The sequence below is a fragment of the Vanacampus margaritifer genome, chromosome 7 (assembly GCF_051991255.1).
Source record: "Vanacampus margaritifer isolate UIUO_Vmar chromosome 7, RoL_Vmar_1.0, whole genome shotgun sequence".
Taxonomy (NCBI): Eukaryota; Metazoa; Chordata; class Actinopteri; order Syngnathiformes; family Syngnathidae; genus Vanacampus; species Vanacampus margaritifer.
In genome coordinates, this window is record NC_135438.1 from 7,935,246 (window position 1) to 7,958,597 (window position 23,352).

At 42.9% G+C, this 23,352-nt stretch overlaps 2 protein-coding genes across 5 annotated transcripts in view; both read left to right on the forward strand.

Moving 5' to 3' along the window:
• sdk1b (sidekick cell adhesion molecule 1b) overlaps positions 1 to 17,081 on the forward strand; it is a 278,501-nt gene extending 261,420 nt beyond the window's left edge. For all 3 annotated transcript variants that reach the window (XM_077570575.1, XM_077570574.1, XM_077570576.1), the window contains 12 exons: positions 238 to 294; positions 393 to 494; positions 4,091 to 4,206; positions 10,413 to 10,599; positions 11,541 to 11,678; positions 11,755 to 11,916; positions 12,022 to 12,147; positions 12,492 to 12,656; positions 14,072 to 14,209; positions 15,154 to 15,277; positions 15,678 to 15,807; positions 15,877 to 17,081. In XM_077570575.1, coding sequence (XP_077426701.1) covers positions 238 to 294; positions 393 to 494; positions 4,091 to 4,206; positions 10,413 to 10,599; positions 11,541 to 11,678; positions 11,755 to 11,916; positions 12,022 to 12,147; positions 12,492 to 12,656; positions 14,072 to 14,209; positions 15,154 to 15,277; positions 15,678 to 15,807; positions 15,877 to 16,188 — 1,757 coding nt within the window. In that variant the 3' untranslated portion in view covers positions 16,189 to 17,081. The remainder of the gene's footprint in view (positions 1 to 237; positions 295 to 392; positions 495 to 4,090; positions 4,207 to 10,412; positions 10,600 to 11,540; positions 11,679 to 11,754; positions 11,917 to 12,021; positions 12,148 to 12,491; positions 12,657 to 14,071; positions 14,210 to 15,153; positions 15,278 to 15,677; positions 15,808 to 15,876) is intronic.
• An 824-nt stretch (positions 17,082 to 17,905) lies between these two features.
• On the forward strand, positions 17,906 to 23,053 carry LOC144055734 (uncharacterized). 2 transcript variants are annotated; one of them, XM_077571990.1, is made up of 3 exons: positions 17,906 to 18,104; positions 18,210 to 18,291; positions 18,559 to 23,053. In XM_077571990.1, the coding sequence occupies exon 3, from the start codon at positions 18,636 to 18,638 to the stop codon at positions 22,446 to 22,448; it is 3,813 nt and encodes a 1,270-aa protein (XP_077428116.1). In that variant the 5' UTR covers positions 17,906 to 18,104; positions 18,210 to 18,291; positions 18,559 to 18,635; the 3' UTR covers positions 22,449 to 23,053. The 2 variants fall into 2 exon arrangements, with proteins under 2 accessions (XP_077428116.1, XP_077428115.1); XM_077571989.1 differs by having other exon boundaries at positions 17,906 to 18,076.
• The last annotated feature ends 299 nt before the right edge of the window (positions 23,054 to 23,352 follow it).

Genomic DNA, 23,352 nt, shown 5'->3' on the forward strand with positions numbered 1-23,352 from the left:
GAGCTGCATAGAACATATTATTGTCAAAAGATTTTGTGGGGATTGACTTCCCCTTTTAAAGAAGAGAGTAAGTCAAGTAGAAAGTAGATAATCCTTCTTTTCTTTTTTTTTACTTAAAGGCTATCAAATGTCTCCCTCCTCATCGCAGTCTTTTTTTTGGGGGGTCGATAAATGTTAAATGAATTGCAGAATCCATTTATCAGTGTTCCCTTTTTCTTTTCTCTTTCTCCTCCAAAGCCAAGAGCACCTTCAAAACAGTCAGCAGCTCCTCACTGACAGAGTTTGAGTTGACACGTAAGTCACATTGGCTTCATTTTTTTCCCTCTTTATTGTAAGAAATCCAACTTTACTCTCGTCACTGAATTCTCGTCCATTTGTTGTTGCTTTTTCAGAACTGAAGAAATTCAAGCGCTACCAAATAGTCATGAGCAGCTACAACATCGTGGGCGAGAGTCCTCCCTCGGAACCCGTGGAGGTGTCCGTCGGAGAGGCAGGTAAGTTGAGAGACTGTCGGCATCCCTTGCCACAAATCCTGTTTTGTGACGCTTTGTGAGGCGGCGGCTTTCGTTGATGAAAGCGCTTCGTTAGCCTCGGCCCGCTACGGGCTTTGTTGGCTTTCAATTTTGCTGCAACGTTTGGTCCGAATGCTCAGACTATTGCTTGTGTTGCATCATTTCCGTACCATCCTCGCCACGGCACTCTCCTTCTAAACTTTATTTAAAATTCATCAGCATTAAACTTCGAAGAATCTTGATCCTTCATGGAAACTGGAGCTTTTTGGCTCTCAAAGTCCATTTAAAGTTTGAGTGCATTCACTACATAATAGATTCAAGTAGTGTTCAACAGGTTCTCCATCAACACTGTAATGCACATGGATGAATAGTGGAGGCTGCTATTGAAGGCGTCCCAAGAGTTTGTCCTTCCATTCCATTTGTGGCATTAAGAACCAATGAATTACGAATGGAAATAGAATTTATGTGTTCAAGATTTAAACTGGCAAATGTTGCATCATGAAGTGTTGAACGCTTGTTGTTCGAATAGCGTTTTTAAATACTCCAATGTTGAGGGTGGAAAAAAGAGCGTGAATGTTAGAAGTAAACTTAATTAAAGCCCTTAAAACGTGTAACAATCCATATGTTCATACTTTTTTGCTATATGATACAAATTACAAAATGGCAACAACAAAAAACACTTAAGCTAAAAAAAAAAAAAACTTTTGTGACACTGATGTTATGTCCTGTTTTTTTTCCAGTTTTATTTTGCCTTACATATTTGATGACATGTTTCTAGTGTTTCACTTTTTAAATAACATCTTTGACCACATATTTTTTATGCCATACATATTTCTGCTTCATATTGTATTGTGCCATGGTTTTTATTTTATTTTATTTTTATTTATTTTTTTATTTTTATTTTATTTTTATTTTTTTTATTTTTTTTATTAATTAATTTACATTTGTATTTATTTAAACTCCATTTTTGACTCTACAAACATTGTTTTATACATTAGATTTCAGTGTTTTTTGTTGCATCGTTTTACAATAGTTTTTTTATTAAGTATTAAATTTTACTTTTTTAAATAAAAAACTTTGACCATATATTCCTTTATCTTTTATTTTATAATCTGTATTCTATATTTGTTTTTTTAATCATGTCCCATCCTGTCTTTTTTTCCACCCGTGTACCCTGTTTTTTTTTTAATTATTATTAATTTTAAGATTTAAATTTAGATTCTGTACCTCTGAGTTTAAGTTGAAATACATTCCAACACCTGAACAAGGTGAACCACTACACTACCAATGCCCCAACACTGTAGTTGTTAATGAAATGTTTGTCTGCGTCCTCACATTTGTACTTTAAAAAGTTTAGGTACTGATTATTAATTATGACCGGAAAATATCACAGTAAGATTGTCATTACTTACTCCACGATTCCCTCTTCCAGTAAATAGCAGTCATTATAAAATCTAATATGATCATATATTTTGTGCGGTCTTGCCACTTTTCGTCCCAACTTGTTGGAGCAGCTGCTATTGTTTTGATTACTGTTTTCTGTGCCAGCAGTGTTATGAATTTAAGAGTGATCTGCTACTTTTGTTATTGACATCTCCCAATAAATAAATAAAAGTCCAGAATGTTCTTTCTGATGAAATGGTGGAGCTATGGCCTGTTTGGCAACGCAGGCAGCTGCAGCTGAGCCTTGAGTGTTACATAGCGTGAGACTGCGAGCCACTATTTGAATGACAAATAGAGCAGTTGGCCAGGCCAGCCCTCCTGAAGCCTCCACCAATATTTACCTTTCGCCACACTAACAAAACGAGCCAAGATTTTTGTTGGCGCTCGCATTCATATTCCGGAGAGGTCACGCATTTTGTCGGCTTGAGATGGCCAAACGTATCGCATGTTGAGAAATGAGTGGAGGATAAGCAGCGTACAGCGGGGGGCAGAATGCTTGTGCATGTGTGGTCACAGTGAAGTCAAAAGGCACCAGCCCCAGGCACGCTCTAATTGGAAGGGCTCACCATGGAAGCAGAACGGAAAATGGGAAGAATTGTGGGAATTATCTGAAAAATATTCAATGTTGTTGCTTGGGTATAAAAGGGAGCGTTGACCTGGGTTGTCAATCGATCACAGGACGACAGTGAAGAGAGAGAATTTTTAGAGCCTTAAATAATTTCTAATTAATGTAAAACATAAAGCTACTACCACTTTGCGGATTTCATTTGTTGTGGGTATTTTTTGGAACCTAACCCCAGTGGAAAACGAGAGAAAACCGAATACAGACGCTCCCCACCTTACGAACGAGTTACGTTCCGGACGATCGTTCGTTAGGTCAATTTGTTCGTAAGTTGTTTCAGTGCTATATTTTGTATTATAATTTATGTTTAAAGCCTACATAAGTATATTGAAGGTTTATATAAGTATGTTTAAGGCTTGTACAAGTAACCTGCATTGGTTTGTACTGAAAAAAACTTTTAATAAAATGGAGAGAATACGTACAGTACTGTACTGTACTACGTATGTTAGAGAGAGAGAGCGAGAGACACACACACAGTATGTACATGTACGTAATAAGATAAATAAAATGAAGTTTAACTTACTTTTGGAAGATGTACTCGATGCTTAAGGCAGGGATGTGATTTTTCCGCTAATTCGCGGAATTCCGCTTTTTTTATCCCCCCCCCAAAAAAAAAAAATTATTTATTTATTTATTTTTTTTTTTTTTTAGTAGTTCATTGTGTATGCACATGACTCCGACAGATAACATCTTCTGCTATAACAAAGACATTTGTGGTATGCTCTAATATGAGTTACTTTTCATTTGGTCATGATATAATTATTTGGTCATGCTCCCAAACCCCCCCCCCAACCCCCCCCCTGCTAAATTTTCCGATAATTTCACTTTGGTCAAATCACATCCCTGTTAAGGAGATGATGGAGGAGGAGGAAGAGGAGGATTTTATATCATGAGAGATTCTTCGTCGTCGCTGGAATCGGCTTCAAAAGTTATTTCCTGCTTCATGGGGACCGGCGTTTTCTTCCTCCTCCTCCTCGCCACGTTGCTCAGCCTCCAATGAGCTCTCACAGCGCCAATCGTCGGTATTAGCGGCGGAAAGAAGCACTACGCGCAATACAAAATCTAACTTACAGCATTTCTTTCCAAACATTTTTCGACATACTGTACGCGCAGAAATGTTCGTATGTACCGTTGTTCGCAACTCGAATGTTCGTAAGTAGGGGAGCGTCTGTACCCCAAAATTAATCTCAGGCGCGGCCATTTTGCCACTTGCTGTCGACTGAAAATGACATCACAGTTGCTCAAAGCTTCAATAACGGCCAATCACGGCTCACCTTTCTTTCTGAATTTTGATCATGTGACGTGAGTGGTCGTTAGCAACTGTTGTGTAATTTTCAGTCAACACCAAGTGACAAAATGGCCGCCCCCTGAGATGATACAAACAGGTGGATTTTGGATTACCGTGTTTAGACTAGTGGCTCTGCATAGAACATTTTGGTTATGTATTTAACTGGCATTAAGATTATGAAACTGAGAATCCTGAATGTAACATCTCACTTTGTTTCATTTACAGCTCCATCAGTGGCCCCCCAGTCCATCCGGGTGTCGGCCGTGTCTCCCTCCAGCCTGGAAGTGAGCTGGGACACGCCCCCCTTGGAGACCCAGAATGGACTCATCCAAGGATACAAGGTGAGGGCCACAAAAGGAAACGCGCTTGTGTGTGTGTGTGTATGCTCAAAAAACATCACGCACACACAGAGTCGTTTTAATATTAGAGTATTACGTCATTGCTTCTCGAGGCTGTCGCTGTGCCGCACCTTCAAGTGTCCTGCAGAGGGGCAGAGAATTAAGTTAGAGGAATGGACTTAAATGGTTTCGCTATCACCGACAAGCACCCCCCCCCCTCCTCCTCCCTCCTGCTCTCAGTACTTCAAACACAAGGTTATCTGTCCCGCTTTGGACACATTGATTTCTGCAGCAGAGCAGAGGTGGAATGTAGAAGAAAGACGGGAATGTAATATTTGCCGAGCGAAGGAAGGAGACGAGAGCGCCGTCCCTGCGGAATCCTGATTAAGGGGAGTGCATCAAAGTGTCAGAGACGGACGGACACGGCGACGAGGTGAAGCAGATTAAGTGCAGCCAAATAGGAGCAAAGAATGAATGTTTAATGAATTGATAGCTTCTGACTTGTGCTAATAGTCGCTCAGGTAGCGCACAAGGAAGATTTCCTTTTAAGAAGAGAAGAGACTTTTTCTTCCAGGCTAGCCGAGGTAACTGCAATGCCTTGCTGGGCTTGTTAGACACATTGATAGTCAAGTCAACAGGTAATAGCGGCTCTCAGCAAAAATCAATCAGCAAAATTACACGCTCTGGAGTGTTTATCAACAAAGAAGCCGGCGCACAAATCAATGATTTATATTACCGTGGAAACTCTTGATTAGGGTTTAGATCCTTAACCAGAGTTTATTATTATCATGTTGCCTTACCACTTGCGTATTTCTCATTTTCAAGTACAAATAACGTGAAACCTCAGATGGCCAGATTTGAAACTTACAAATCATTATCTGACAAAGGATACCACTAACACTGATATCTATTACTAAGGTTATTAAAAAACATTCTGCAGTAAATAAGCTGCTGGCATCCATCTTCTATTTGGCTTGTGCTCCCAGGGGAGCTGGAGTTTATCCCAGCTAACTTTGGATAAGAGGTTGCCAGCCAATCACATGGCACACTCACATTTACACCCATGGACAATTCAAAGCAGCGGTTCTTAAACTGTTCACCACTCAACTCAACCCTTTATTTATCGAGCGCTTTAAAACAACCACCATTTTGTTAAGATGGAACCTAGGGGCAGCAGATACAATGAAAACAGCAGAGGCCCCAGAATTGAACCTTGTGGAACACCATAGGGATTGTTATACATCCTCTGTCTTCTTTCTCTCACTCTTCTTTTTGCTCAGCATAGTTAGTATGAAGGATTACAATAATATTGATGAATATGTAATAAAATCACACGATGTACCATCGCAACAGTCAAAAGTCGACTACTAAGCGCACTAAATTCACCGAAGCCTTGGGGTTTGCTCAAACCCAGGTTAAAAGGGATACTTGACTCATTGATCCATTTTCAGCAGTAAAAAGATCATATTTTGTCTATAATTAATGTGATAAACTATTTTTCATCAACAATTAATACCTTTAAAAAGCTGCTGACTGAAGATGACATCACCTGTGCTGAGGAAGTAGTTAAAGACCAATCATGGCTCACCCGTTTTCTGGGTTTGGTCAGCAAACTGAGCCATGATTGGTCGTTACCTACTTCCTCAGAACAAGGAATGTCATCTTCAGTCGACAGCAAGTGGAAAAAAATTGCTATTAATTGTACATGATGAAGTTATCAAAATATTAACTTTTTTTTTGAAAATGGTTAAAAGAGTCAAGTATCCCTTCAATTAAGAACCACTGATTTAGTTTCATGGAACCGAACGTGCATGTTTTTGGAATGTGGGAGGAAGCCAGAGTGTCCAGAGAAAATGGGTTCGAGTCTTAATTTCAAAACTCTGAACCGTGAGGCAGACATGCTAACCGCTAAACCTAGACCGAGTTACAGACAGCCAAATTAAACGTTTTCTCATGTGTGAAAAGTCCGTCGTAGGATCACAACATGAGATTTTCTAAATCCACCCGTTCTCAGGGGGCGGCCATTTTGCCACTTTTTTGAAAATGATATCACAGTTTTGCGCTGTGATTGGTCGTTAAAATGTAATTAAAAAAACATGACTAAAAATGAACCAGCGTCCTTTTCAGAGGTTTGACTGAATTTACCATGAACACACTGCTTATGTGAAGAGACATAAGTAAGTTACACACGCTGCTGGTTCAATCTTTCATTCCAGGTTGTAAGTTGTCGACGTGTTAGGAAAGGCTGCAACTTGTTAACTTTTCTCTCCCAATCCGTTCACTCGGCCTCATGAGTCACATCTGCTCGGAGACTGCTGATGCAGTGCTGCCCTCAAGTGCTTCTCCTCGGGGGCTGCCTCCAAGCCTGTAAACAGATTCCTCACGCTCAGCAGTAGTTTAGGAGAAACACTTTATTTATTATTATTTATTTATTTATTTTACAAATGGGGCTTTTTTTTTTTTTTTTTCAGTTTTGGATAACTCTAACCCTAAGCAGGTCTCTTCCCCCCCCCCCCCACTAAGTACTTATTTACTCTTAGTCAAGTAATTATTTTAAGGATTACTTTTACTTGAGTCATTTTGTTCCAAACAAGTAATAGTAATCTTAACTTGAGTATAAAAATTTTTTTGCTGCTCTAAAGGAAACAGTTGAAGCCGCATTGAACATTTTTAATCTGTTCGTTAATGACAAAGACATAAAAAGTCACAACCTCTCGCTTATGAACATTAAAAACATTTCACTGGAAAAATTGGAGTTGACCTAATGTGCTCAACACTCTATTGTGTCATAACTGTTTTTTTCCCCCCTTTTTAAATTAGTACAGCGAAAGCTAAAAATAAACCAACTAAGTGAAATATAATGTCACATCTGCTTTGGCTCTATTCTCGCACTCTAAAAGCTCTGGTGAATACAAGATACTTTTTTTTTTCTCCTTTTAAATTCATTTATAATGCACGAGTCTCAGCCAGCACTGTTGTTGCAATTAGTGTGAACCAAAAAGAACGACGGCTTTCCAAGCACTTTCCATGTCGAGCCTTTATTTGCCGCCGCTTAGCACCTTCATGTATTTCCTTTACACGCGGCGGGGATCCATCAGTGTGTGTTGGGCTTTGCTTAAGTGGAACAAAGGAATGAAGTTTGCACTTGTAGTGTTACGGGTGAGATGGCGCCTCTTTGAATGCATGAGATGCATTCCAAAGGCCGCTTAGTGGAAGTGCATTGCTCTTTTACAGTATTGCCTTTAAATCACTGCAGACCATTTTATTACATGTGAGTGATAGTTTTAACAAATATGGCAAAAAGAGATTTATTATTATTATTATTGCTGCAAACTTCATCTTTAAGGGCTATGGCCAAGTGAATGACATCACATGTTGCCATTTTGTACCATTCAATAAATGGCTAATAAATCCCTTTATTCTACTTTATTCAAGCAGCTACATATGTGAAGCCCACGCGTATCTCATTTTGGCTCACAACTCAAAGCTCCAGCCTTGAAAACCTTGTCATTTGGAGACACTCATAACTCGTAAGTCAAGGTGCCATTACACTATGGATCTTATGAAACAAAGAGTAATGCTTTCATCAGTCGAGAGATCCATAAGGGCCACAGAAGCAATATTCCTCCAAAACTTCTGGTGCTAGGTTTGCATTTGTTCTAGTCTGGAAAAATAAATTCCATTTTGACAACAATGCCTGACCGTGGCTATAAGCATAAGGGCTTCCATCAGGCGAGAGATTGCTTCATTTTGAGCCTAAAATAGCCTTTGCGTCTTCATTACTGGCAAAAGTTGATTGAGTTTGGCAGCATGGTGAATTTGTTGTTTGTTAGCCATGACGTTTAGTGAGCGAATCTCGGTGCTGGCCTTTCTGTGTGGAGTTTACATTTTTGTATGCCACAAATACATTAAAAAAAAATTATGACAAGTTATAGCCCTGCCGAGAATAGCAAAACAATGTGAGCAATTGTCACACCGCTAAGCCCCTGAAAATGTTGTTTTTCACCACAAAAAAAGCTGATACATCGAGAGAAGAAAAAAAAAAGGGAGAAAAAGAAAGTAAGTATACAATACACCAACATGTTTAAACAAGCTACATCATTTCATCTAATCTAATGGAAGTTTGACAATTTAATGCTAACATACAATGTGAATTAAATGCCTCAGTCGAGTTGTTAGCATAGTTAGCATACTGTAATTATAAACCTTCAAATGCTTTAACATATATAACAGCAACACATACAAACAGCATAAAACAGAAGACAAATGAATATAAATATTAACATTGTATATTTAAACAGCAAAATGTTCAATCAAGCCATGTAATTCTGTCTATCTAAGGTGGGCTAGCTTAATGCTAGCATAATAGTGTGAAACACCATTCGATGACTATATTAGCTCTTTGACTGCCAACCGTTTTCAGAAAAGGGATGCCGTGGGTGCCAGCCGATTTAAGCATTTTTGACTGATCTTTCAAGGTCCACAGAAAATTATGTGTTTGGACTATGGAAACACACAGACTACCAAATGAAAGATTGGACTCTCATCTTTCATCAGAAAAAAAAAGTTTGTTTCTACCTTATTCCGTTTTTCAGTAATCAACAATAGAAAATGGTTAGTTTCACCTCTGTTTTTAAAAAAAACGTCTTTTAACGTCTTTGGCACTCCTCCATAGGATTTTACTAAACGTTATTTAACGTTTTTGGCAGTCAAAGAGTTAATAAGCATGAAAAGAGCATAAATGTTATGGTAATTCTAAACATAAAAACAACTTCTACTTCTACAGACAAAGCAGCAACTAACGCACAGGATTCTGTTTTTGTAACGAGGCACGCCTGTGTGCGCTAGTTGTGAAAACAACACTCACAGGGGTTTATGCACTGATCTGAATATATGACTGGATAGCCGATAGGCCAAAACTTTTGAAGCCACGGGGCCGCCATATTGCTCCTCCCAAGAAACAGTTCTCAACATACATACATTTATAGTATCGAAATTGGAGAACAATTGAAATAGTACTTAGTAGAAACAGCATGATTTATCATGTTTTAATTTTGTTAAACATAATAAACAAGAAGACTTTAGACATTTTAAAACTTAAATAAATGTATAAATTACATGCTTAATGATGTTTACAGGAGGAAACTTGTATGTTTTTATTAAAGTATTATAACTGTCATTCAACTAAAGATGCCTCTGCAAAATCTAATAATGTGGTCTAAGGTACTGAGCGATAAAAGAAAAAGGGGGTCTTCAAAGCAGCACATGTACCGTCCACTTATTTTTATTTTTTTAATTATTTTTTTACTTGTAAAAAATAGTGACCCCCGTTCCCCCACCCCGTCCCTATACTAACTTCCTACGAGCTGTATATGTCTAATCTATACGTATACCGTCTAGTTTATACAATAGTCTGCTCGAGAGATGGGAGGAGCAAGATGGCCGCCCTGTGACTTCAACGGCTTTCCAGTCATATATTCAGATCAGTGGGTATATGCCACGGAGAAGGCGGGACTTCCGACTTCCTGGTTTTCACACATCAGCTTTGTTTCCGTTTCCTGTTTGCGACGTGTGGGCCGCGTCCCTGTTCTTGCGCTTCCGCCTTTGTGCCCCTCGGTTGCGCGTTCCTTTGACGGGTGCGAGTGTGTAGTGTGTCTGTCTCAGTTGTCATTTCAGAGAGTCGAGACGCCCTGCGCCGATGGGCGGGAGCGTGCGGTGAGGGGGGGGGGCGCAGGGGTGGGGGTGTTGGAACGCTGTACTCTCTGGTCTAACGCCTAACGTTGGGGGCTAGATCATTTTTTGGCTACCTTTTTTTTTCCTCTTCTGTTTGCTCAAAATGATGTTGCTTCTCTTCCCAGCATGTTGCAGCACAAAACGACACTAAAAGCGAGCGACTCTAAATTTGGACTTGCTTGCATATTGCACTGTAAAAACATATGAAAAGCAATGATTTCAAAGATGCAATATAACACGGGCCCGCACGCTGAACCGCACCATAACGGATATTTACTTTAGTCTGGACTGCCAGCAACACCATCCTCCTCTTTGAAGCGGAATTGTCACGGTTTTTACATGATCAGAATTAACGAGGGGGCGTCGCAGAGCAGATAACGTGAAAGTAAACGCTGTGGACGCTGTTGTCAAGAGGGGCGGCGATGAGGAGAGACAACAAATGGGCCGTGTTGTTTACAGCTCCTCTCACGTTGCAGGTGCACTACTGGCAGAAGAACCAACAGAACCAGACGGAGAAGGTGAAGGTGATTTTTGTCCCCGACACCCGCATGCACCTGAGCAACCTGAGCAGCTACACGCCTTACCTGGTCACTCTCACTGCCTTCAACACGGCCGGCGACGGACCGCCCAGCGACCCTCGCGATGCACAGACGCTGCAGTCGGGTAGGGGCCGCTCATATGTCTTATAGTTTTATTTTTTTTAAAAATGTATAGTTTCATTCTAATAACACAAGAAAAATTCATAATTTTATTAGATTTTTTTTTTTACATTACCTGAGATTTGCAACATTAAAATTGAAATATTACTAAAATAAAGTCATATTACATTAAGAAGTTATACTAGGATTTTTTTATTGGAAAAGTCTTAATTTTAGGCTAATATAGTCGTAATACTGCAAGTGTGAATAATAGAATACATTTTTTATTTCAATTTTTTTGTTTTTGCCTTTAATGATAGGACAGAATTCAAATGTGAATATGTATATTATCATGCAAATATTTTTTTTACGTCTTGAGAATAAAGTCATATGAAATTAATCACATATTATGGCAATAAAATATAATTGAAAATTATATTAATTATAAATGATTAATTTTATGACAATATAGTCATAATGTTAAAAGCTAGAATTAGAATAAAATATTACATGACTAAAGTTGTAATTTTAGCAGACATAATATATTGTTTGAGATTTAAAAAATTATATGAGAATTATCAGAATAAAATGAAAATGAAGATTAAAGTTACATTACGAGGCAAATTTTGTAAGATTGTAAAAACGGTTATTTTATGAGAAAGAAAAAAACATTGCATTTGAATTGAAATATAACAACAAAAAAGTTACAAACACAAAATGTAATTATTATAAGTGAATATAAATTAATAAAAATATTGCAAGAACAAATTACGAGAATAATTAAATGATTAAAAAAAATTCAAAAAATGAAGTCAAAATATTTCAAGAAAATAGGAGGGGGGGGGTGGGCGAAGGCAACAAGTCTCAAACTCTGGGGGGGCACAGCATGAACCAGGAAAAAAACAACAACGCACACACAGCCGCATAATGAAAGACATTACAACAGAAGATTGTGTCATCTTTCAGCCCCCAGCCAACCCAGCTACCTCTCGTTCTCCGAGGTGACGGGAGGGAGCGTCAACGTCTCCTGGGGGGCTCCCTTAACTCCCAATGGCCTGCTGGAGGGCTACCAGGTCATCTACCGGCCCACCGCTCCGGTGCAAGGTACTGCCGTGCTGTAAACACATAAATTCTGAATCAACACACACGTGACACACTTAATGATCCCGTGTGTGAGTAGGCGTCAGTAAAGTGGTGACGGTGGCCGTGAAGGGCAGCTGGCAACGATGGCTGAAGGTTCGAGATCTGGTCAAAGGGGCCACATACACTTTTAGTGTCCAAGCTCTCACCGTCAGCTACGGACCCCCGATCCGTGCTAACCTCACTGCAGAGCCGGTCCAAGGTGCGATAACATCAATGTGTCAATACACGGGAAGATACATTTGGGTCATGCTTCGAGCAACGAAATCCAATGCATGTGTGTGTGTGTCCCTATTTGGCCACGCAGGCGCACCCGGGTCACCCACGGAGATCTCCATCACCAAGGCGTCCTCCGCCCTCAGCATCCACTGGGCAGAGGGCGACAGCGGCGCGGCGCCCGTCAGCGGCTACGTGATCGAGTCTCGTCCCTCAGGTTGAAGCTCGGACCTTTTCGTCTTTTAATCGGGCCCCGTTGACACCCGCCGCGCTCATCAGCTCCGCTGCGAGCTCGTAATCAGCTGATCTATCAGAGGCGTGATCATCGCTGGCAAATGATTTAATGGCGGTGGTAAATTGCGGACTATTACGGGGATCCCGACTGGAATTGTAAACTGAATCAACGTTATTACATTTACAGCTCCAGTGCGGCTCACAAGAGCGCAGGACAATCAAGTCGAAATTGTGCACGTGCATGAAATGATTGACTGTAGATGGCAGAATACATTGACAATCATACTTCTTCATGACCTGACCTCCTCCTGGTCCGCGTTCTTGCAGACGAGGGCGTGTGGGACTCGTTCATCCGACTGCTGTCTCCCGGCACCCGGTCCGTGTCGGTGCCGCTGGAACGGCTGCGGCCCGGGATCAGCTACGAGTTCCGAGTCATCGCCGTCAACCGCTTCGGCTTCGGACAGCCCAGCACGCCCTCGGCAGCGCTCGCTGGTAAACATGAGGAGCGAATGCAGTCGCTGATTTGTTTTTTCACGTTTTTTGTCTCCTGCAATCGAGTGGCTACGAGTCTGCGATGCTTTAAAATTCTCAACCCAAATGTCAGTTCATTTAGGACATTCTGAGAGCTATTTTTCACATTTTCAGAGTAACCATTTTTCCCAGAATTCCACTTTCTCTACAGGGCTAGGTAGCTTTGAATATTTATTTTCCTTTTATGTTTACTGAGGTTATCTTTGTCTGATATTTACTTTTTTTTTGGATGATCTTTTACATTAAAGTGGTGAAACTATGCAAAAAATAATTTTTAAAAATATATATTTTGCTCCTATACTAGGTTTAGTTTAATACAATCTGACCATGTAAAGCCAAATTTGTTCATGTGTTATATAGGGATTATCGGCTGGCTTGATTATCAGCGCCGATATTCAGCATTTTGACAAATATTGGCAGATAATAATTTAAAAATGTCAACTTTTCAGTTGACTTGATAAGAGCTGCTGCTGCTGACCCTTTCAACTTTCTGCACCTTTTGTTTTTGTTTGAAATTAAAACTGAGAGAAGTGAAAATTTAACATTTCAGATATTTTGAAATTTTTGAAAACTTTATTTGTTATACAAAAATAATAGTTTTCATGTGACTTTTTAAGACATGCCGACGACCCTCAGAGCTCCCTAAACTTCTTAGAATTTTAAAACAAAGATGTCTATTGTCTAAGATTTTTTTTAATCTACATTTTTGCAAATTAGAATAATTATTCAATAAATATATGTTAAAATACAATTTAAACAAAGTTAGAAATGTAACTTTTTTTATTATTATTATTATTATTATTATTATTATTATATTAAATTACAAAAAAAAATAAAAAATATGTAAAAAATGTAAAGAAATTTGACTTTATACTTTTTTTTTTTTACTTTAACATTTTGATTCCAGTATTTCACTTTTAGTAAAAGTGAATGTTGGTTCCTCCTTGACTACTAATAATCAGTATCGGTCCTGGGGAAAAAAAGAAGAAAAAACATATCTCGTCAATCTCTAGTGTTATTGTCTGATCATTTTTAAAAAGAAAAGAAAAAATGATCCACACCAAAATGTAATTGGTCTTGACTCATTTTTATGTACTGTACCGCCTATCACAATTAAAATACAACATATCTGCAATCTACTTTCCCATCTAAAATGTAAAAATAATAATAATAATTTACTAGTAATCACTTTTATGGTCATTTTTGTTCCATCTTCCTCTCAACTGTCCAATCAACTAAAAAGTGCCGCGTAGACACATATGGGTGTCACTGACAACAGCCAAACCACTTTTCCCGCTTTGTCATATAAATAATGCCAATCATCTGGTTGTAAAGTGAAACCGCAACCAAGCGTCTCCATTTTTTTGTGCGAGCAGCCTTGTCCGAGCGTCCGTTCTACGAGGAGTGGTGGTTCCTGCTGGTCATGGCGCTGGTGGGCCTCATCCTCATTCTCATCCTGGTCTTCACCCTGCTGCTGCACGGACACAGCGGCAAGTACAAAGCCTGTGGCACAGGTAACGTTTGAAACATATGTGGCAGACGTACTCGAGTAGAAATACAGATACTCGGGTAAAAGTAGAAGTACTGATTCACTTCCTGTAGTTCAGCGACAATGTGCAGACTAAAATGTACCTCAGCGCAAACGTTAAAATGAATGTTTTTTTTTACTGTCAGTTATGTAGAATAAGTTTTCTTCCATTTAAGACAAATAAAAATAAATACAAAAAAATCATAATAAAGGATTTGTAACATCGCCCGGAGCAGCCCGAGACGTGCACCAGAGGGCAAAACAAGGTCATCTTTGTTCCTCCTCCTGCAGGCTTCAAGGGCAAACGCTCCCCTCAAGCAACTCAGTTGTAAAACAAAATAAAGCAGGAAAAAAAATAATATATATATATATATATATATATATATATATATATATATAAACATATATATCCTTTGTGAGCTATCCTAAAAGAGACTGTAGGCAAATACTGGGAATATATTTTTATAAATAGAATTTAAAAAATATTGCTACTAATAGTATTAAAATGTTCTTCATGAAATGTGATAACAACATGCATTGCGATATTCAAATTAAACGTCAGAATAAAGTTATATTATTATGAGAGGAACATTTCAATATTAACAAGAAGTCAAAGTACTAGAACAACAAAGGTAAAATATTTATCATTCCTTTTCAACAGAATGTGCCATTTTATGTGTCAAACCAAATTTGATCTCGATTGAGATCCAGATTATGCACTTGACGGGAATGGAAACATACCATGAAGAATCCCATTTGACATATGGAGATGCTTATATTTTAGACAACTCTTATTTCAGATTCTAATGTGCTGTTCGAACACGTTACCTTCTTTATTTCTTCAACCCCATGAATAAGACACAAATGGTGAGATCAGTGTTGCTGGACTTCAACGTCTTCCGTTTTGTCTCCCTCTTGTGGTTGCTTCAGGCAAACACATGTCTTCAGTGGAGGAGTCGGTCACCCTGGACAACGGCGGTTTCACCACGCTGGAGCTCAATAGCAGAGCGCTCACCAACACCAAGAACACCTTCCTGAAAAAGAACGGGACCAGGTGTCATGTCAAACTCAATCTCACGCACACATTTGGCAACTTTTGTGGCGACTTACTGATTTAATCCATCACTGTCACGTCACAATGATGCAAACAAGCAATACTAAATTGAATGTTTATATAAGCTTTTTTTTTGGGGGGGGGGGTGGGATTTAAAACATATTATAAATAGCCAAAAAATGGCTATTAGGTTAGCTCGCGGGCTAATAGCCGCTAATTGCTGCTTATTGGTTATTAGCACTGCACCAGCAACCAATCAGATGGTGCTGTGGGCGGGCCGATTATTGGTCTATCCCTATCAAATAAAAATAATAAAAATAAATAAGTATAGAGTCAAATTAACTCTACAGAATTCACTGTGCAGCGCTAACCTCCTCACTTTGGTGTGACCCGGTTCTAGGTCACCTCCCAGACCAAGCCCAGGCGGTCTTCACTACTCGGACGAGGACATCTGCAACAACTACAACGGAGCAGTCCTGACGGAGAGCACCACGCTCACCGAGAAACCCACCGAAGTCTCCGAGTCCGAGGTAAGCTCCCAGCCGCCATCTTGAACCGTGAACCCAGTCCTCCCCTCACCATCCGTCTCACCCCGCCAGCTGACGGACAGCGACTACGAGGACGAGCAGCCCAAGCACTCCTTCGTCAACCACTACATGAGCGACCCCACCTACTACAACTCGTGGAAGCGGCAGCCCAAAGGCCTCAAGCCGCTCGGCTCGCCGTTCAGCTACGAGGAGTGCGCCGCCGCCGTGGCCGACCCCGAGCCGTACTACCAGACGGTGGTCACCCAGCACAGCGCGGGCGGCGTCTACACACCCACGGGGCAGCCGGCGCTGGCCCACGCCAACCCCAGCACCAACCCGCCCGGCTCGCGCACGCCCGTGACGGGATTCTCATCGTTTGTGTGAGCCGGCGTGACGCTCCGTAACTCACTTTGAAGAGCGGACGGCTTGAGGGAAAGGGAGACTTCAACTTAATGCCCTCTTGAAAAAAAAAAAAAACTGAGGCGACGCCCTTCTCCCTGTCGGCAAAGCTCTCCAGCTCTTTCATGCTTGAGTGTCACTGTGCTCCCACAACACACGCACACGCACCGTCAGCTTCCCCACACACATTCCCACTTCTACTCGGACCCTGCAGAGACTCTCGGAGAAGAGAACTGAGCCGGTGGAACGTGGAAAAAAATCAGCACAAAAAAAAAAAAAGCTTCTTGTCGTCTGTCTTTACATAAACACGCGCACTCCAAAAATCCACACGTGCACCATCTGAAGAGTGGACTTCCCGTGCACAAATGTGAAGATGACAGCTTTAAAACACATCTATGGGGAGAAAAGAAAGTGATCGTCACTGTTACGGGATGTGTGTGCGTGCGCGGACTCTCCCTCGGCGCTACAAATTGAGTGCGATTGTGCTTTCCGACTATATGAAAACGGTATTTTTTCCAATTTGATTTTATTCTCCCAACACGTGACGCTTGTCCCAAGCCGAAGAAGTTCTCTTTTATGTTTGGTTTTCTTTTTGTGTTTGGCAAAGTTTGAGTGTGAGTGTGTGTGTGTTCGACGCATGCGCAGAAAGCATCTTTGCATCAAGCGCCATTGTGTGTTTATATTTTTAAAAAGGAATTTTGTACATGTAAAACAAACTCAAAGTGGCCGAGCTTTGACCCCTACAGACCAGGATGACACGCGCACACACTTTGTACTCCTCATGTATTATTTAAAGTTTCCAGCCAGCCAGCAGCCTCCAGCACTCTGTCACACGTTTTAACGCCAATATGGTGTGTGAATAAATGGTCATTGTTAAACTGTGTGTCTATGGCTCTGTTTTTTTAATTGTCTAACCAGTGCAGATTTTTAAAAAAAATATTATTGTTAGACCAGCTCATATTTGCTCATGAATTGGTATGCATAATTTAGTACCTGGTATATTAAATGTTATCATGTTTATTATCTGGTCTTTAGTAATAGGAATCAAATATATTTGTATTTTTTTGTGTCAAATAACAAAACAAATCTTACAATCTGTTAATGTCATTTTTTCCACCACAAAATTATGCTTTGTAATCACAAAGTTAAGTTGTTGTTTTTTAAAGGACACTTTTTAATCTATTTTTATTTTGGTTTTAGGCTACTGAATTATTTTTCAAAATGTGAATTTATTATAATCCTTGTTTGTATTATGACAAAAAAAAATCATGCATTCTACTAACTTACTTGACTTAAAAATGTATGTAAATATTTTTGAATTATTTAATTCATAAATACATTATAGTTGCACGCTCACTCAAAACAGCACATATATTATTATTTAATTATCATTAAATGTTTTTTGTTTTTCCCTTTGATATTTTATTATTTTTCAATTTTGTTTTTAAATCAAATTAGAATTGAGAATATTTTTGTTTACTTGACTCCGAGGACATAAATCTCAATTTAAGAGTTATCTAAACTTGTTTAAAATAATTATTTCTAATTATTTAAAGGGGAGATAAATTAGCCATAGTAACAACGGATAAACAAAAAGAAAGTAAGGAAAGCAAGCAAGCAAGAAAGAAGATGTCCGTACTGAAGCGTACATGGCAGAAAGTCGTCTGACCACACGGTGACGCTGTGGTTCGCTCCACGTCCTTGAAAGAACCGGAAGTTAAGAACGTCGACATGGTGGATGTTCTTCGAACGCCGTCAGCGTATTTATTTTCAAATGACTTAAAAATTCGTGAATGTAGCTTTGACAAAATACAGCATTTCGGCACAGTGACGGTTTTGCCAAGCCGCTGACTCTGCTGTCCAATTCGGTGTGGTGGGTTTGCTTCGTCTCGCTCCTTATTGTATGAATTTGATCTTATTTACCTAAGCATCTCGTACTCTTTCACATCCTAGTTTGGACTAAATAATTATTTATTTACTCACCTACTGTGGTATATTATTTTTAGGAGTCTGCTTTATGTGCGTGTGCGGGGATACACAGAGGCGGTGGAGCAACTCCCCAGGTGAGGGGCACTTTCGGCAACGAAGGTAGGCAACCAACCATTCTCAATAATTAAATGCACGTCATTGTGTTGTTACATTAACTTATGCTACTGATAGGCAACATATGCTCAGATAATCAACGCCTGTGCACAGGTAAATAACAAATAAATAAGGGATGTGAAAACATATGGGCAGGCCTGGACTAAGACCTGGCAATATTCCTTCCTCCAAAAAACTGCAAAAATTGTTATGTGTATTAAAAAATAAATAGCACTTCATAATATTAATATGAATCAACTTTGTGTGTTTTAGTGCCCCGGCATCACACAGACTGTGAGGAGTCATCAGCAAACCCGAGTGGAAGTTGTACCCATTGAACAATAACAAAGATGGGTGAAGTGACTCTCGTTGTGGATGAGTTGGTGAGAAAAGTCTTACTTCCAGAGCCACAACTGATCATTTTGGCCCTTCCTCCCCCTTTCCTGCCCACGCCCGATGAACCGGACATCGTTTGGCCCAAGTGGCTCAATTCGTTCGAACGCTACCTGGACGCACTCGACGACAAGAATCTGACCGACGCCAATAAATGTATGCTTCTGCATAACTGCCTGGGCCAAGAAGGCCAGCGCGTTTTCACGGCGCTCGTCCCGCCGGAACACCCGTACGCGGCGGCCGTCTCCACGTTGACCGCTTACTTCACCGCCGGCCGCACTACTCGGACTCGTCTGCTGCGATTCCACCAGCGGGCTCAGCTTGCCGGCGAAAGCACAGACGAGTATGTGGCGGCGTTGAAAGCGCTGATGGCGCCCGGCGATAGCCCAGATGAACTGATTCTCAATCAGCTGATCGAGAAAACCAAATGGCCGCAGCTGAAAGAGCAGCTTCGCTCGCAACGGCAAACGCTCACACTCGCCACCGCCTTGAACATCGCCAAAGAGGCGGAGTCCGGCGTTGTCAACGAGCCTGACGTCAAGCCTCTTGCGCAGCGGCGTAAACGAGGAAGGCCTCGGCGCGCAGATCAAGTTGCGATAGAAGCCCAAAGACCTCAACGCCAAATCGACTGTTGTCATAATGACGCAGAGAAAGTTGCGATTGAAACCCAAAGACCTCAACGCCAAATCAAATTTAGTTGTGACGAAAACAAGCACAAGGATGATACTGAAGACAACGGTGAAAATCACGATGAGGATTCCGATGATAAAAACAGTGACGGCTCCTGGTCACCGCCCTGGAAATCGGAGAAATTCTTGGGCGAGCCAACCGTGGATGGCAACACCAAGACCTGTAAAGCGTTCACTTGTGTCATCTGCATGGACAGACACTTCACCGGCGCAAACAAACTGGCTCGACACATGAGGACGCACACCCAGGAGAAGCCCTTCCACTGTCCCGTGTGCCGCACCGTCTTCAGCCAGTCGTACCACCTGACGCGGCACATGCGAGAGCAGCACAACGCCGCCCGCTACGTGTGCCCCGTGTGCTGCGACAGCTTCAGGAGCGTCGCCGACCTCAAGAGCCACAAGAGGACGCACGCGGCACAGGGTCCCGAAAGGTCGCCTGACGACGACGAGGTTTTACGGCACCTCGCGTATCACCAAGAATGCGAACAGGGAAGCGCTGAGGCGGTACGAGGGCAGGACGTCATAACCAGTATGGAGGAAATCCAAACCAACATGCTGGAGTTATTTACGGACAACGTTGGAAGTGTTACCGATGGCGGATCAAGTGAAACTAAGGAATCGGACTTCCGTGTCAAGACGGAGACGACAGCTTCTTGCGCAGGCGATGAACTGATTCTCAATCAACTGATGGAGAAAACCAAATGGAGGCAAACGCTTGCCACCGCGTTGAGCGTCGCCAAAGAGGCGGAGTCTGGGGTTGTCAACGGGCCTGACGTCAAGCCTCTCGTGCAGCGACGTAAACGAGGACGGCCCCGGCGCGCGGATAAAGTTGCGATTGAAACCCAAAGACCTCAACTCCAAATCAACTGCAGTCGTCATGAAAACCAGCAAAAGGATTATGAGGTCGACCAGGATGGCGGCAACGACGATGAGGATTCCGATGACAAAAACGATGAGAGCTGGAAATTGGAGGAATTGTTGGGCGAGCCAACTACGGACGGCAACATAATGAGCCGTAAAACGTTCACTTGCGACATCTGCACAGACAAACACTTCACCGGCGCGCACAAGCTAGCGCGACACATGCGGTCGCACACCCGGGAGAAGCCGTTCCGCTGTCCCGACTGCCCCACCGTCTTCAGCGAGTCGTACCACCTGACGCGGCACATGCGCGTGCAGCACCACGGCGGCAGGTACGTGTGCCTCGCGTGCTGCCAAAGCTTCCAGAGCCTCGCCGAGCTCAAGAGCCACAAGAAGACGCACACGGCGCATTTCCGGCTGTGCCCGTACTGTCCCGAGAGGTCGCCCGACGACGACGCCTTTTTACGGCACCTCGCGTCTCACCAGGAGCACCAACGGGGAGGAGCCGAGGTGCTACAAGGGCAGGACGCCATCGGCAATATGGAGCAAATCCAAACCAACATGGCGGAGTCATTGATGGAAACTAAAGAATCAGATTCCCGCCTTGAGACGGAAACTTCCCACGAAGGTATAAGCGGCGCGAGCGTCCCGTGCAAGAAGAGCCACGTGTGCCCCGTGTGCAACGTGACCTTCACCTACGCCACCAGGCTCAGCCGACACATGCGCTCGCACACCAAAGAGAAGCCCTTCCGCTGCACCGTGTGCGCCATCACCTTCAGCCAGTCGTACCACCGCAACCGCCACATGAGGCGGCAGCACGGCGTGCGGCAGTACGGCTGCCACAAGTGCGGCAAGACCTTCGCCAGCTGGCTGCAGCTGAAGGAGCACCGCAAGGCGCACTCGGGCAAAGAGCTGGCGTGCCCCGCCTGCAAGAAGAGCTTCAAGGAGAAAGCCCACTTGGAGCTCCACCTCAAGTCGCATAACTCGATCCCGCACAACCCTCACTCGCTCATCTGCGAGGAGTGCGGCAAAGTGTTCCGGCGGCGCTACCACCTGAAGAGGCACATCATGATGCATTACCGGGTGGCCAAGAACGAGTGCTACACCTGCGCCGAGTGTCACAAGAACTTCCCGGAGGCCGAGAACCTGAAGCGGCACCTGCTCAATCACGCCAAGGAGAAGAGCGGGACGTGCGCGCGCTGCGACCGGAGCTTCGGCAGCCCCGAGGAGCTGAAGGCGCACCTGGAGGCGCACGCCGCCGCCTACCTGTGCAGCGTCTGCGGCAGGAGGTTCAAGGTGGAGGCCGTGCTGAGGAAGCACGAGGAGAAGCACAAAGGCCAGCACTACCACTGCGCCGTGTGCAGCCGGCACTTCGGCGAGCCGGCGCAGTACAAGCGCCACGTGGAGATGCACGACCGGCGCGAGAGCAAATGTCCGCACTGCGACGGCGTCTTCCTCAAGCACAGCACCTTCAAGTATCACCTGCAGACGCACACCAAGGAGAGGCCCCACCAGTGCACCTACTGCATGGACACCTTCGTGCACGACGAGGACCTGGAGCGCCACCGCCTCAAGCACCGCAAGTTCCGCAAGGAGCGGCCGTACAAGTGCACGCGCTGCGAGGCCGCCTTCGCCGCGCTGGCCGAGCTGACGGCGCACATGGAGGGCCACAAGGGCCAAGCGCCGCTCAGCTGCGACATCTGCGGCCGCACCTTCCTCAACGCCGGCAAGCTGGAGAAGCACCAGAGCATCCACACGGGCGTGCGGCCGCACCTGTGCCCGCACTGCGGCAACGGCTTCGTCACGGCCGCCAACCTCAAGCAGCACATCTACTCGCACACGGGCGAGAAGCCCTTCGCCTGCAAAGAGTGCAGCAAGACCTTCCGCTCGGCCAGCGGGCTGCGGCTGCACGGCCGGCGCCACATGGAGGCGCCGCCCAGCTTCGAGTGCGCCGACTGCGGCAGGACGTACGGCCGCATGACGGAGCTGAGGATGCACCAGCGCTACCACACGGGCGACCGGCCGTACTCGTGCGTCAGCTGCAATAAAACGTTCATCAGCAAGCACAAGCTGATGGTGCACGCTCGCATCCACACCGGCGAGAGGCCGTACTCGTGTCCCCACTGCATGCAGACTTTCAGGCAGACGGGAGACAGAAACAGACACATCAATAAGTTCCACCCCAAAGACGCTGAACTGGTTTCTACGACAGATTGGTGAGAGCTGCGTCATCTTCAGCGAAATGGCGTCCTAGCGAAGCAGCGACGCTCATGTCGCCCCCAATCAACAAAGACGCGTTTCTACCGAACAGTACGCTACTCGAGGGTTCAGAAAAACCATGGGAGTGTAATTTAACGTACTGAAATGTACCGCTTGGTGGAAATAAAAGAACATGACATTTGATTGCAAATTTTAAAAAAAGAAGCCACAAATGTTCATTTGATTTGCACCAAAGGTCACTTTGTTGATATATTCTTAGCTTTAATTTCGTGGTCTCATTTCATCTACACGCCAACCAGGCCTTTCTTTAACTATACCACCTATGGAGCCAATACTGTACATATGTACTCGTTCTTGTGAAAATGTTCCGTTGCAATCATTGATACCGTTTCACCAGACTGGTATGTTCAGTACCGTCCGTCCCAGTTGGAACGATGCCAGCTGTATGGAGATATTTTAACGGCATGGATGATAACTGTGTTCAGCAACTGCAAATGATGCTTTGCAAAAATGGATGTACGACCTCCTACGGCTGCCGTCCTGCAAACTCCAGTGTTAGAGAGATACTGTGTGGCGTATGTACGTAATAAAGTATGACAACAGTTGTCGCGTCATTTTTATTTTATAATGTGAAAATCTCAAGAAACTGGCTTGTATTTCTTTTTACTTTCTTTAGTTTCTTTTAGACACACACCAGACTCTACATTCTTATTTGTCTCTCTCTATGTACTCATTTTACTGTACATAGTGCCCCATAGCTGAAATGGCTTGTTGTTACTGCAAATAGTGATATATTTGAATAAAATCTGTGCTATATTCAAAAGAAGGGGTGTTTTTTTTAAACAATATTTGATTAAAAGAAAATACAAAAAAAATATCACAGTTGCAAGACATAATTGGATTA

What these genes read in the sequence shown, in the direction of transcription:
- LOC144055734 (XM_077571990.1), top strand. Translation starts at nt 18,636, where the DNA reads ATGGGTGAAGTGACTCTCGTTGTGGATGAGTTGGTGAGAAAAGTCTTA.